The sequence below is a fragment of the Amblyraja radiata genome, chromosome 16, assembly GCF_010909765.2.
Source record: "Amblyraja radiata isolate CabotCenter1 chromosome 16, sAmbRad1.1.pri, whole genome shotgun sequence".
Taxonomy (NCBI): Eukaryota; Metazoa; Chordata; class Chondrichthyes; order Rajiformes; family Rajidae; genus Amblyraja; species Amblyraja radiata.
In genome coordinates, this window is record NC_045971.1 from 2838039 (window position 1) to 2851758 (window position 13720).

The 13720-nt window shown below is 47.7% G+C and overlaps 1 protein-coding gene across 3 annotated transcripts in view; it reads left to right on the forward strand.

Moving 5' to 3' along the window:
* The window catches only part of pip4k2b (phosphatidylinositol-5-phosphate 4-kinase type 2 beta), a 98230-nt gene that overhangs the window by 42890 nt on the left and 41620 nt on the right, over positions 1 to 13720 (forward strand). For 2 of the 3 annotated variants that reach the window (XM_033034883.1, XM_033034885.1), the window contains exon 4: positions 1709 to 1777. The exons of the other annotated variant lie outside the window; for it this stretch is intronic. In XM_033034883.1, the coding sequence (XP_032890774.1) occupies positions 1709 to 1777 (69 nt within the window). The remainder of the gene's footprint in view (positions 1 to 1708; positions 1778 to 13720) is intronic. 3 annotated transcript variants of the gene reach the window in all.

Here is a 13720-nt window from a genome sequence, read left to right on the forward strand (position 1 = left end):
CCATTCTAATCAAGATTTTGTTCATATCTCTGCCTTAAAAATGGCGAACCGATTAATTTTGACAACAATCAGTAGTTTCCTCACCACAATTATTGCTCCCGACATTTATTTCCAGACTTGGGTCAATTATTCCCACGTTCTGTAACTCACCAGACATTAAAGGCAATTTCACGACGACTGGTTAAGCTGCCTATCCACATCACGCTGGGATGTGGGAGGAAGCCAGAGCCAAGGAAATTGCCCCGGTCACAGGTCCAAACGCCACCCAGACAACACCAAAGATCGTGAAAAAGACTGGTCTGCCCCAACAGCTGCTGACAACCTTCTACCGCTGCACCACAGAGAGCATATTAACGTATGGCATCTCTGTGTGGTATCTCAGCTGCACGGAGGCGGAGAGGAGAGCTCTTCAGCGCGTCGTCCACGGAGCGCAGAGGATTATTGGGACAGAGCTACCAGCCTTGGAGGGCATCTACCACACACGGTGCCTCAGGAAGGCCGTCAGCATCCATAAAGACTCCTCACACCCTTGTAATGGACTGTTCGAACTACTTCCCTCCGGCAGACGTTACAAGGCCTTCTACGCCTGAACCTCCAGACTCAGAAACAGCTTCATTCCCAGGCTCTGAACCGGCCCTGCTGAGTGCCCCCCATCCCACCTGGACTGTCTCCCTCAGATGGTCACGTCACACAGTTTATTTATTTTTTATTTTTTTGACATCGGTTGAAAGCTGCATACCAAATCTCGTTGCACCGATGTGCAATGACAATAAAATATATTATTATTATTATTATTATGATTGAACCTGGGCCACTGGCACTACGACATCTGTGCCCTATACACATTAGGGACAATTTACAATTTTACCATAGCCAATTAGCCTACAAACAGGGGCGGCACGGTGGCAGAGCAGTAGAGCTACTGCATTACAGCACCTGAGACCAAGGTTCGGTCCTGACTACAGGTGCTGTCTGTACGGAGTTTCTGCATTCTCGCCTTGACCTGCGAGGGTTTTCTGTGAGATCTCTGGTTTCCTCCCACACTCCAAAGACATCCAGGTTTGTAGGTTCATTGGCTTGGTGTAAATGTAAAAAAAAATGTAAACAGAATTGCTGGAGAAACTCAGCGGGTGCTGAAGAAGGGTTTTGGCCCGAAACGTTGCCTATTTCCTTCGCTCCATAGATGCTGCTGCACCCGCTGAGTTTCTCCAGCAATTTTGTCTACCTTCGATTTTCCAGCATCTGCAGTTCCTTCTTGAACATGTAAAAAAAATGTCTGGTGTGTGTGTGCAGGATAGGGTTAATGTGCGGGGATCACTGGTCGGTGCGGACTCGGAGGGCCGAAGGGCCTGTTTCCGCGCTGAATCTCTAAACTAAACTAAACTAATCCTGCACGTCTTTGGAGTGTGAGAGGAAACCAGAGCATTCGGAGAAAACCCTCGCCTGGTGCAATACTGCTCTGAAAGTAACGTTAGTTAGTGAATCAGAAGAGTAGTTGCAGTAGGTATAACATATGACATTTGCGGTGTGAACACTGAGAATGTTTAAAGCGGCTACAATCCTGTTTGATCAAATTGATTGTAATCTGGTTTTGATTCCTCCCTTTTTAATGTCTTTTCATTTCCTCACAAGCAGGGACATTGATCGCAAGTGATGTTCTCAGGATATAAGTGTGTGTTTATGTTTCTTCAATTCTTATTGTTTATAGCGGTCTTTGTCAAAGCTTCCAACACAGGAGCTGGATAAAGTAACAGTGAACATGGGTTTAGCCCGTCAGGTCAGTTTTAAAATGGCAACTTGCGTCTCAGTGTCACCACAACATCCTCTCCTCCGCACTGCACGAACTTCTGTAGGTGACGTGAGGTTTGCTATTAACATGTTGCGAAGACAGAGCCTTGAGTATGATCAATTTCTTCTCGAGTCTTCCGTATTGTACAGTTTGTCCTGTATGTTACTCACGAGCTGGGTAAGACTCATTGGAAATCCTGATGCAACTAATTGCATTCCTCATTGGCTAAACAAAGAGCTAAAGGCACTATTTTCTAGCATGCGACCTCAATGCACAGTTGCATGACACTTGCATGCAAACGTTGATGTTTCAATGCATTTGATAAGAACGATAATTGTTTTTTATTGCATAAGGCATGTATTGAAATGAATGCATGCGACTACACCTTGTCAAGTATCTGTGACCGGTCACCGATTTCCATTGAACGGTGTAGGAAGGAACTGCAGATGCTGGTTTAAACCGAAGACAGGCATAAAGTGCTGGAGTAACTCAGCGGGACAGGCAGCATCTGTGGAGAGAAGGAATGGGTGACGTTTTGGGTCGAGGCCCTTCTTCAGACTGAGAGTCAGGGGGGGGGGGGGGAGGGGGGAGTCAGAGATAAGCAATTGTAAAGTGTGAGAAAGAGACATCAAAGGAGGTAGAGATCAAGTAAAATGTAGAATGGATTATTGTTAGCGAGGAGAAGGTAACCAAACATAGCAAACAGATATTAAATGTTTAAGAAAGAACTGCAGATGCTGGGAAAATAGGTAGACAAAAATGCTGGAGAAGCTCAGCGGGTGAGGCAGCATCTATGGAGCGAAGGAATATCCTTCGCTCCATAGATGCTACCTCACCTGCTGAGTTTCTCCAGCATTTTTGTCTAAACAGATATAAAATGTAATCAGGGACATTCAGACTGGTCGGAGAACTGGGAAGGGGGAGGGATGGAGAGAGAGGGAATAATTCCATTGAACGGTAATGTAAGTAAGTACGTTTATTGGCCAACCATTCACATACAAGGAATTTGCCTTGGTGCTCCGCCCACAAGTAACAACATGACATACAGTGACAGTTACGAATGACTCAGAAAACACTAAACATTAATAATAATAAAACATTAATGATCAAACACCATTGATCAAGCACGTGAACCTACAAAATACCAGATCAAAGGGAGGCTACAGATTTTTGGCTGTTGAGTAGAGCTACTACTCGTGGATAAAAACTGTTTTTATGTCTGGCTGTGGCAGCTTTGACAGTCCGGAGTCGCCTTCCAGAGGGAAGTGATTCAAAGAGTTTGTGGCCAGGGTGAGAGGGGCCAGAGTGTGGTAGAAAGCTGCAGTGCAATACTAGTCAATACTCTGTTGCATTAGGAATGCCACATTCACCCTCATTCACCCTCTTCCCTATTGCTTCAAAAACTTCAAACAGGTTGGTCAGAACTAGCAGGCAGCACAGTGGCGTACCTGGGTGAGCGGCAGCCTCATGGCGCCGGAGGCCTCGGTTCGAACCTGCCCTAGGGTGCTGTCTGTGCGGAGTTTGCACATTTTCCCTGTGATGTCATGGGGTTCCTCGGAACGGGTGCTCTGATCTCCCCCCACATCCCAAAGGCGTGTGGGCTTGTAGGTTCATCGCGTTAATAGGTTAAGTGGGTGGGGCGTGGTTGCAAATGTGGGATAACATGGAACTGGGATAAACGGGTGATGGGGGTTTGGCATGGACTTGGTGGGCCGAAGGGCCTGTTTCCATGCTGTATCAATCGATAAATGTAATCAATAACCATACCAGTGCGGCATTATATCACTTCATAAGTCACAGGAGCAGACTCAAGTCTACTCCACCATTCAATCATGGCTGATACATCTTTCCCCCTCAATCCCATTCTCCTGCCTTCTCCCCATAACCTTTGACACCCTTGCTAATCAAGAACCTGTCAATCTGCTTCAAAAATACCCAATGAGAAACAGTCTGGTGATGTATGACTTAATGTCTAAAGTCTCAGTCACAAAGGTAGATTGTAATAATTGACTGAAAGAAGAGAGAGGTGAAGCAGTCCATGAGGGAAGGGCTGTAGTTGGGACCTGACGACACGGATGCCAATGAGGTATTGATTTAGAATATTTAGAGGCAGCACGGCGGAGCAACGGTAGAGTTGCTGCCTTACAGCGCCAGAGATCCGGGTTCGATCCTGACTACGGGTGCTGCCTGCACGGAGTTGGTACATTTTCCCCGTGACCTGCGTGGGTTTTCTCCGGGTGCTCCGTTTTCCTCCCACACGCCAAAGACGTACAGGTTAATTGGCTTGGTAAAATTCTAAGTTGTCCCCAGGATAGTATTAGTGTGTGGGCGGGATCGCTGGTCGGCGCGGACTCGGTGGGCAGAAGGGCCTGGTTCCGTACCGTATCTCTCAACTAAACCAAATTGTTGACCAAGAAATAACAGTCAGAAATGAGTGGTTGGCTTTGAGGACGGAGGAGGCTGCATGATTAGAGGTGATGACTGAGGAAAGATTTGTAAACTGGAATCAGGATTTTAAAAGCAGAGTGGCAGTGAATGAATATAGCACATTGTTCCCGCCCGGCATCCCTCCCGTGAAAGGCCATGAAACTGTAAAGGACTACGGCCAACTTAGTATCCAAGCAACACCCACCCTCCAGCAACAGGTCAGATGTATGTGTAATTGCTGTTGCTTCTGGAATCCTGAGTGCAAAATGGTTGCCACATTTGTTGAATCAAAGTTGCGAGACAATGTTATTTTATGCCTGAGGAAATCTGCCGACCAAACAGAAGAAAGTATCATTGCTAATGGTCAGGGCGGCACGGTGGTGCAGCAGTAGAGTTACTGCGCTACAGTGCCACAGACCTGGGTTCGATCCTGTCTGCGGGTGCTGTTTGTACGGAGTCTGTTCCGTGACCGGGATCTGGGGGGTCCTTGTACATCAGTCTATGAAAGTAAGCATGCAGGTACAGCAGGCAGTGAAGAAAGCGGATGGCATGTTGGCCTTTATAACAAGAGGAATTGAATATAGGAGCAAAGAGGTCCTTCTGCAGTTGTACAGAGCCCTAGTGAGACCACACCAGGAGTATTGTGTGCAGTTTTGGTCCCCTACTTTGAGGAAGGACATTCTTGCTATTGAGGGAGTGCAGCGTAGGTTTACAAGGTTAATTCCCGGGATGGCGGGACTGACATATGCTGAGAGAATGGAGCAGCTGGGCTTGTACACTCTGGGGTTTAGAAGGATGAGAGAGTATCTCATTGAAACATATAAGATAGTTAAGGGTTTGGACACGCTAGAGGCAGGAAACATGTTCCCGATGTTGGGGGAGTTCAGAACCAGGGGCCACACAGTTTAAGAATAAGGAGTAAGCCATTTAGAACGGAGACGAGGAAACACTTTTTCTCACAGAGAGTGGTGAGTCTGTGGAATTCTCTGCCTCAGAGGGTGGTAGAGGCCGGTTCGCTGGTTGCTTTCAAGAGAGAGCTAGATAGTGGAGTCAGGGGATATGGGGAGAAGGCAGGAACGGGGTACTGATTGGGGGGGATGATCAGCCATGATCACATTGAATGGTGGTGCTGGCTCGAAGGGCCAAATGGCCTACTCCTGCACGTATTGTCTATTGTCTATTGACCGCCTGGGTTTTCTGTGGGTGCTCCGGTTTCCTCCCACATTCCAAAGACGTGCAGGTTTGTAGATTAGTTGGCTACTGTAAATTGTCTCTAGAATGTAGGATAGTGTTAGTGTACTGGGTGATCGCTGGTCGGGGCGGACTCGATGGGCAGATAGGCCACTGAGTTTGCACACTGTATCTATAAACTCTAAACAAAACTATCAAGGATGAAATCGGGGATTTCAAAGTTTTGAAACATGGTGAAACAGAACTTAACACAATCTAAGGTACACAAAATTGCTGGGGAAACTCAGCGGGTGCAGCAGCATCTATGGAGCGAAGGAAATTGGCGACGTTTCGGGCCGAAACCCTTCTTCAGACTGATGGGGGGTGGGGGGGGGAGAAAGAAGGAAAAGGGGAGGAGGAGGAGGAGCCCGAGGGCGGGCGGATGGGAGGGTGGGAGGAGACAGCTAGAGGGTTAAGGAAGGGGAGGAGACAGCAAGGGCTAGCAAAATTGGGAGAATTCAATGTTAATGCCATACGGACGCAAGGTCCCCAGACGGAATATGAGGTGCTGTTCCTCCAATTTCCGCTGTTGCTCAGTCTGGCAATGGAGGAGACCCAGGACAGAGAGGTTGGATTGGGAATGGGAGGGGGAGTTGAAGTGCTGAGCCACCGGGAGTTCAGGTAGGTTATTGCGGACTAAGCGGAGGTGTTCGGCGAAACGATCGCCCAACCTACGCTTGGTCTCCCCGATGTAAATCAGCTGACATCTAGAGCAGCGGATGCAGTAGATGAGGTTGGAGGAGATACAGGTGAACCTTTGTCGCACCTGGAACGACTGCTTGGGTCCTTGAATGGAGTCGAGGGGGGAGGTGAAGGGACAGGTGTTGCATTTCTTGCGGTTGCAACGGAAAGTGCCCGGGGAGGGGGTGGTGCGGGAGGGAAGGGAAGAATTGACGAGGGAGTTGCGGAGGGAGCGGTCTTTGCGAAAGGCAGACATGGGGGGAGATGGGAAGATGTGGCGAGTGGTGGGGTCACGTTGGAGGTGGCGGAAATGGCGGAGGATTATGTGTTGTATTTGCCGGCTGGTGGGGTGAAAGGTGAGGACCAGAGGGACTCTGCCCTTGTTGCGAGTGCGGGGATGGGGAGAGAGAGAAGTGTTACGGGGTATGGATGAGACCCTGGTGTGAGCCTCATCTATGGTGGCGGAGGGGAATCCCCGTTCCCTGAAGAACGAGGACATTTCCGATGCCCTGGTATGGAATGTCTCATCCTGGGAACAGATGCGGCGTAGGCGGAGGAATTGGGAGTAGGGGATGGAGTCTTTACAGGGGGCAGGGTGGGAAGACGTGTAGTCCAGATAGCCATGTGAGTCAGTGGGTTTGTAATGTATGTCGGTCAGGAGTCTGTCCCCTGCGATGGAGATGGTGAGGTCAAGGAATGGTAGGGAAGTGTCGGAAATCGTCCAGGTGTATTGGAGTGCCGGATGGAAGTTGGTGGTGAAGTGGATGAAGTCAGTCAGTTGTGTGTAGGTGCAGGAGGTGGCCCCAAAGCAGTCGTCAATGTAACGGAGGTAGAGGTCGGGGATGGGGCCCTGGTACGTCTCGAACAAGGATTGTTCAACGTACCCGACAAAGAGGCAGGCGTAGCTGGGGCCCATGCGTGTGCCCATAGCTACGCCTTGTGTTTGGAGGAAATGGGAGGAGTCAAATGTAAAGTTGTTGAGGGTGAGGACCAACTCCGCTAAGCGGAGGAGAGTGTAAACAGTTCTTATTCTATGTACAACTTAGTGGTGGGGACAGACACAAAAAGCTAGAGTATCTCATCAGGACAGGCATGGAGAGAAGGAATGGGTGATGTTTCGGGTTGAGACCCTTCTTCAGACTGATCTTATGAGGTGTGGGGACATTGGAAAGGGATGTTCGTACACATCTTCAGTCAATGATGGTTAAAGCCAATTGTCATTATTGACAACAGATCCAAAGAGACGAATGAGAAACAAACATGAGATGGTTGGGAATGGAGCAGGGTGAACGAACATGAAGCTCAACAGAGGGCAGGGTGTGAGACTTCATCTCACAGCCAGAGGTTGGCAATGGTCCCCATTCTCCTGCCTTCTCCCCATAAACCTTGACATCCGTACTAATCAATATCAACATACTGTTCTATGGTCTAGAGTCTTTCTAGAGAAATACTTTCTCCAAATGCACCCAAAATACACCTCAACCATCAAAGCTAAGCAAATAAAAGGTGAAACTTTTAAGCTCTCGTCAATTTTCACAAGCATGCACACCACCATACAAGGACAATAATATTTCCCTGACTATTGAACTAGCCAGACAGGCTAGCAAAGACTGAGGTGGTAAAGTTACAGATGCGAGCCTAAGCCGAGACAATAAGAGTGTGAGGTTACTTAACTAGACGCAAGATGCTGGAGTAACTCAGCACCTCTGGAGTAAAGGAATAGGTGACGTTTCAGGACAAGACCCTTCTTCAGACTGAAAGTCGGGGGAGAGGGAAACTGGAGGTATGAAAATACAAAGAACTTACGAATGAAAGGTAAGAAAAGAAAAAAAGTCGAGCCAGCAACGATGGCCAAGGAATGGTGGAGCCCACAATGGTCCATTGTTGGCTGTGGAGAAGGTGATAATGTGTGGATACAGACAGTGAAACTAAGCAGGATGTCAGTGATAGGGTGACGAGGGTGTTGGGAGGAACGGGGAGAGAGGGAATGCAAGAGGTACATGAAATTAGAGAAATCAATATTCATATCGCTGGGCTGCAGTTGCCCAAACAAAATATTACTTCAGGGGTCGTCCCACTTAGGCAATTTTTCAAGTGACTGCTGGCGACTGTCAGAGTGGAATGTGCACACACACACACACACACACACACACACACACACACACACACACACACACACACACACACACACACACACACACACACACACACACACACACACACACACACACACACACACAACGCAAAGGTGGGGGGAGTGCTGTCTGAAATTCACACGGAGCAAAGCCAAGGTGCTACTGACACACACCGCGATGAACAGGAAGGTTAAGACGGCTAGCACAGTGTATGGTATTTAAGAAGGAACTGCAGATGCTGGAAAATCGAAGGTACACAAAAATGCTGGAGAAACTCAGCGGGTGCAGCAGCATCTATGGAGCGAAGGAAATAGGCAACGTTTTGGGCCGAAACCCTTCCGGGTTTCGGCCCGAAACGTTGCCTATTTCCTATAGTGGAGATTGTTCAACTCTTTGCATGGAGCGGAGGAAATAGGCAACGTTGCCTATTTCCTCCGCTCCATAGATGCTGCTGCACCCGCTGAGTTTCTCCAGCATTTTTGTGTACCTACAGTGTATGGTAGGTCCTTAAAAAGGGGGGGGGGGGGGGGTAGGAGGAGTGGAGACACTTTTAAGAAGCCAGACAACTTTTAATAAGCCAGAGATACCCAGCTGTGAAGTTCGGCGGACATTTAACTTTACCAGTCGGTTATCCTTGGTTCTGAAAACTCGTGCTTACGTTTTTTTCCCCCAATGCGCCAATGAAAATGACCGGTCAGCAAAGGCGATTAACTAAAACTACCTACGACTACCTCGACTACCCATAACTACATGGCGACCCCACTACAACTGCACCTACGACTCCAGGATTATCGATTTTCTCCATGGCAACCAATTTTTGGTAGCAGAAAATGTTTCAATATGTTGAAAATTTTGCGCCGACCATACTGAGGCCGCGACTAGTCCCCAGAATATGAGAACTCCTCGCGTCCATGAAGGAGACGCACCAGAGACCACCAGCGAACATGTGGCGAGCGCAGAGCCTCCTGTACTCGCCTAAAAAGTCGTCTATGTGGGACAGGCCCCTTAGCTAGAGACAGGAGACTTGGGCAAAGAGCTGGAAGTTTGGGATAGTGGAGGTGAGGAAACATGTGGGAGAGAGGGAGGTCACACAGTGTGGAAACAAGCCCTTCGGGCCCAACTTGCCCACACCGGCCAACAAATCCCAGCTGCACTAGTCCCAACTGCCCGCGTTTGGCCCATATCCCTCCAAACCTGTCCTATCCATGTACCTGTCTAACCGTTTCTTGAACTTTACGCTAGTCCCAGCCTCAACTATTTCCTTCCACCCTTTGTGTGAAAAAGTTACCCCTCAGATTCCTATTAAATCTTTTCCCCTTCACCTTCAATCTACGCCCTCTGGTCCTCGATCTCCCCGGCTCTAATAATCAGAGGACTTGGGGGTTACGGAGAATGAACTAAAAGTGCCAAAATATCTGGATTGCAAATTGAACAGCGGAGTTCACGCTGGCTTGCATAGCCTTGCACCGTGCCAGAATGCGGAGATTGCTACATTCCTCTTGTTAACTACCCACTTCAAGCATTGTCAAGCAGCTGCATACCATTTGCAGCGTGCATTTCAAAATATCCCGTTAAATAATGTTTACAGCTGCCCCAGTTCTTTCTGCTTATCATCCTTGATAAGACTTTATTGCTTCATCTTTTCAATGGCTGACTTATCCAGCTAAAGGTAAATAACTGCTGACATGTTTTATATATTGCCTCCCTGCCAACCCTGCTGTTGCATAATCAAACACCTGCAGCCTACACATAAAACCCCTAGAAATAACAATCGTGCCAGTTATAATTTCACATTTTAATAATTGGGGGTGGCGCTGCGGTTGCTGCCTTGTAGTGCCAGAGACACGGTTTCGATCCAGACTACGGGTGCTTGTCTACGGAGTTAGTACATTCTCGCTAGAATTTAGGAGATTGAGGGGGGATCTTATAGAAACTTACAAAATTCTTAAGGGGTTGGACAGGCTAGATGCAGGAAGATTGTTCCCGATGTTGGGGAAGTCCAGGACAAGGGGACACAGCTTAAGGATAGAGGGGAAATCCTTTAGGACCGAGATGAGAAAAACATTTTTTCCACACAGAGAGTGGTGAATCTGGAACTCTCTGCCACAGAAGGTAGTTGAGGCCAGTTCATTGGCTATATTTAAGTTAGATGTGGCTAAAGGGATCAGGGGGTATGGAGAGAAGGCAGGTACGGGATACTGAGTTGGATGATCAGCCATGATCATATTGAATGGCGGTGCAGGCTCGAAGGGCCGAATGGCCTACTCCTGCACCTATTTTCTATGTTTCTAACCGGTTTCCTCCCATACTCCAGAGGTGGACAGGTTTGTAGATTTATTGGCTCGGTATACATGTAAATTGTCCCTAGTGTGTGTGTGCGTTGGATAGTGCGGGGATGGCAGGTCTGCACTGACTTGATGGGGCGAAGGGCCTGTTTCCGCGCTGTATTGAAACTAAACATGGTCCATACCCCTCCAATCACAATCAGGTAGTAAGTGACACAACATACTGGAGTAACTCGGCGGGAGAGGCAGCATCTCTGGATAGAAGACCCAGTTTCTATCTTTGATGTAAACCAGCATCTGCAGTGAGGAAGGTTCCATTTCAAGTACCAGGTTGCAAAGGAACCGCAGGAGAATGCAAGTGAACACCATAAATGAGATAGGCACAAAGTGCTGGAGTAACCCAGCAGCTCGGGACAGTATCTGTGAAGAAAAATAGGATAGGATTTTTTTTTTAAAAACAAGCCTTTTTCTAACAGAAATACGGCCTGACCCGCTGAGTTACTCCAGCACTTTGTGTCCATCTTTGGTGTAAACATAGAAACATAGAAAATAGGTGCAGGAGTAGGCCATTCGGCCCTTCGAGCCTGCACCGCCATTCAATATGATCATGGCTGATCATCCAACTCAGTATCCCATCCCTGCCTTCTCTCCATACCCCCTGATCCCTTTAGCCACAAGGGCCACATCTAACTCCCTCGTAAATATAGCCAATGAACTGGCCTCAACTACCTTCTGTGGCAGAGAATTCCACAGATTCACCACTCTCTGTGTAAAAAATGATTTTCTCATCTCGGTCCGAAAAGCCTTCCCTCTTATCCTTAAACTGTGACCCCCCTAGTTCTGGACCTCCCTAACATCGGGAATAATCTTCCTGCATCTAGCCTGTCCAACCCCTTAAGAATTTTGTAAGTTTCTATAAGATCCCTCCTCAATCTTCTAAATTCTAGCGAGTACAAGCCGAGTGTATCCAGTCTTTCTTCGTATGAAAGTCCTGCCATCCCAGTAAACTAGCAGCACCACCACGCAAAGGGTGGTGGGTGTACGGAACAAGCTGTCAGAGGAGGTATTCAAAAGGGAACTGCAGATGCTGGAATATCGAAGGTACACAAAATTACTGGGGAAACTCAGCGGGTGCAGCAGCATCTATGGAGCGAAGGAAATAGGCGACGTTTCGGGCCGAAACCCTTCTTCAGTCTGAAGAAGGGTTTCGGCCCGAAACGTCGCCTATTTCCTTCGCTCCATAGATGCTGCTGCACCCGCTGAGTTTCCCCAGCAATTTTGTGTGTCAGAGGAGGTAGTTGAGGCTGGGACTATCCCAATGTTTAAGAAACAGACAGTTACATGGATAGGGCAAATTTGGAGGGATATGGACCAAACCCTGGCTCAGTCCAATCGCATGGAAAACATGAAGTGCAGACATTCCGATCTTACAAGACAATGTTATCACCAGTACAGGTTGTTCATGCTTCCTGTTCTGACAAGTCTCTGCAAAACGTGCCGCTGCAGACAGAATGCAGTATGGTTAAAATAAAGACAAGCCTGTTTCGGTGTCGACTTTTGATTCCGCCTTCTCAACAGATGTGCTGAAACTCCGCTTTGATCGTCCAGCTGCACGACGGTTTGAAAGATAGTCATCTTTTGCAACAACACAGTAACTCACAAGTTTTGGTCCCTGTTGCATTTGAAAGTTTGTCAGCACATCATCGTCCCAGACTGAGATGTAAATCCATTGAAGCTTATGTTCTTGTTGGAACTGTGTTAATACCAATCATCTAGTTAGGTTTCTGAAGCACCAATTCAATGGCATTAGGCTTTATCTTTGATGCTGAAGATTTATCCTTCAATCTTTCATACCCTTCATTCATAAATCATAAGAGCAGAATTAGGCCATTCAGCCCATCGAGTCCACTCAGCCATGGCTAACCTATCTTTGCCTCTCCTGCCTTCTCCCCGTAACCTTTGACACCCTTACTAATCAAGAACTTGGCAATCTCCGCTTTAAGAATACCCAATGACTTGACCTCCACGGTCATCTGTGGCAGTGAATTCCACAGATACACCACTCTTATAATCTTATTATTGTAAAGGCCTTTATTTTTTAAATATTGTAGGAAAAATAATGTAGCAAGTTGAAACACTCTCGCCCCTTACCCCCTTCTCCCTTCCATAATTGTCTTTATAACGCAAATTTCTATAACATGAGGTTTCTAATGCCCCTGTCCCACTTAGGAAACCTGAACGGAAACCTCTGGAGACCTTGCGCCCCACCCAAGGTTTCCGTGCGGTTCCTGGATGTTTTTGTCAGTCTCCCTACCTGCTTCCACTACCTGCAACCTCTGGAAACCACCTGCAACCTCCGGGAACCGCACGGAAACCTTGGGTGGGGCGCAAAGTCTCCAGAGGTTTCCGTTCAGGTTTCCTAAGTGGGACAGGGGCATTAAGGGTGTCATCATTTCCCTGCCTGACTTGCTGAGTTCTGCCAGCAGTTTGGGTTTCACTCGAGACGCTCCTGTTACTCAACAGATCACTGTTCACTCGAGCATCTACTCTTACTTGTGTCCCTATTCTAGCCAAGGTGTTGGTGGACATGCCCAAGTTGTTCAATATTGCAGCAATGTGAAGATAGACACAAAATGCTGGAGTAACTCAGCGGGTCAGGCAGCATCTCTGGAGAAAAGTAATAGGTGACATTTGTGGTCGGAACCCGTCTTCAGACTGAGAGGATCAGCGGTAATATGAAAGTTGCAGCAATGTTCACCATATTGGTAAAGTCTCCAATGGTATCCAGAGAATGTGATCGAGATGTGCTGTCATATGCTGAGAGAATGGAGCAGCTGGGCTTGTACACTCTGGAGTTTAGAAGGATGAGAGGGTATCTCATTGAAACATATAAGATTGTTAAGGACTTGGACACGCTAGAGGCATGAAACATGTTCCCGATGTTGGGGGAGTCCAGAACCAGGGGCCACAGTTTAAGAATAAGGAGTAAGCCATTTAGAGGGGAGACGAGGAAACACTTTTTCTCACAGAGAGTGGTGAGTCTGTGGAATTCTCTGCCTCAGAGGGCGGTGGAGGCAGGTTCTCTGGATGCTTTCAAGAGAGAGCTAGATAGAGCTCTTAAAAATAGGATAAGAGGGGATCTCATTGAAACATATAAGATTGTTAAGGGCTTG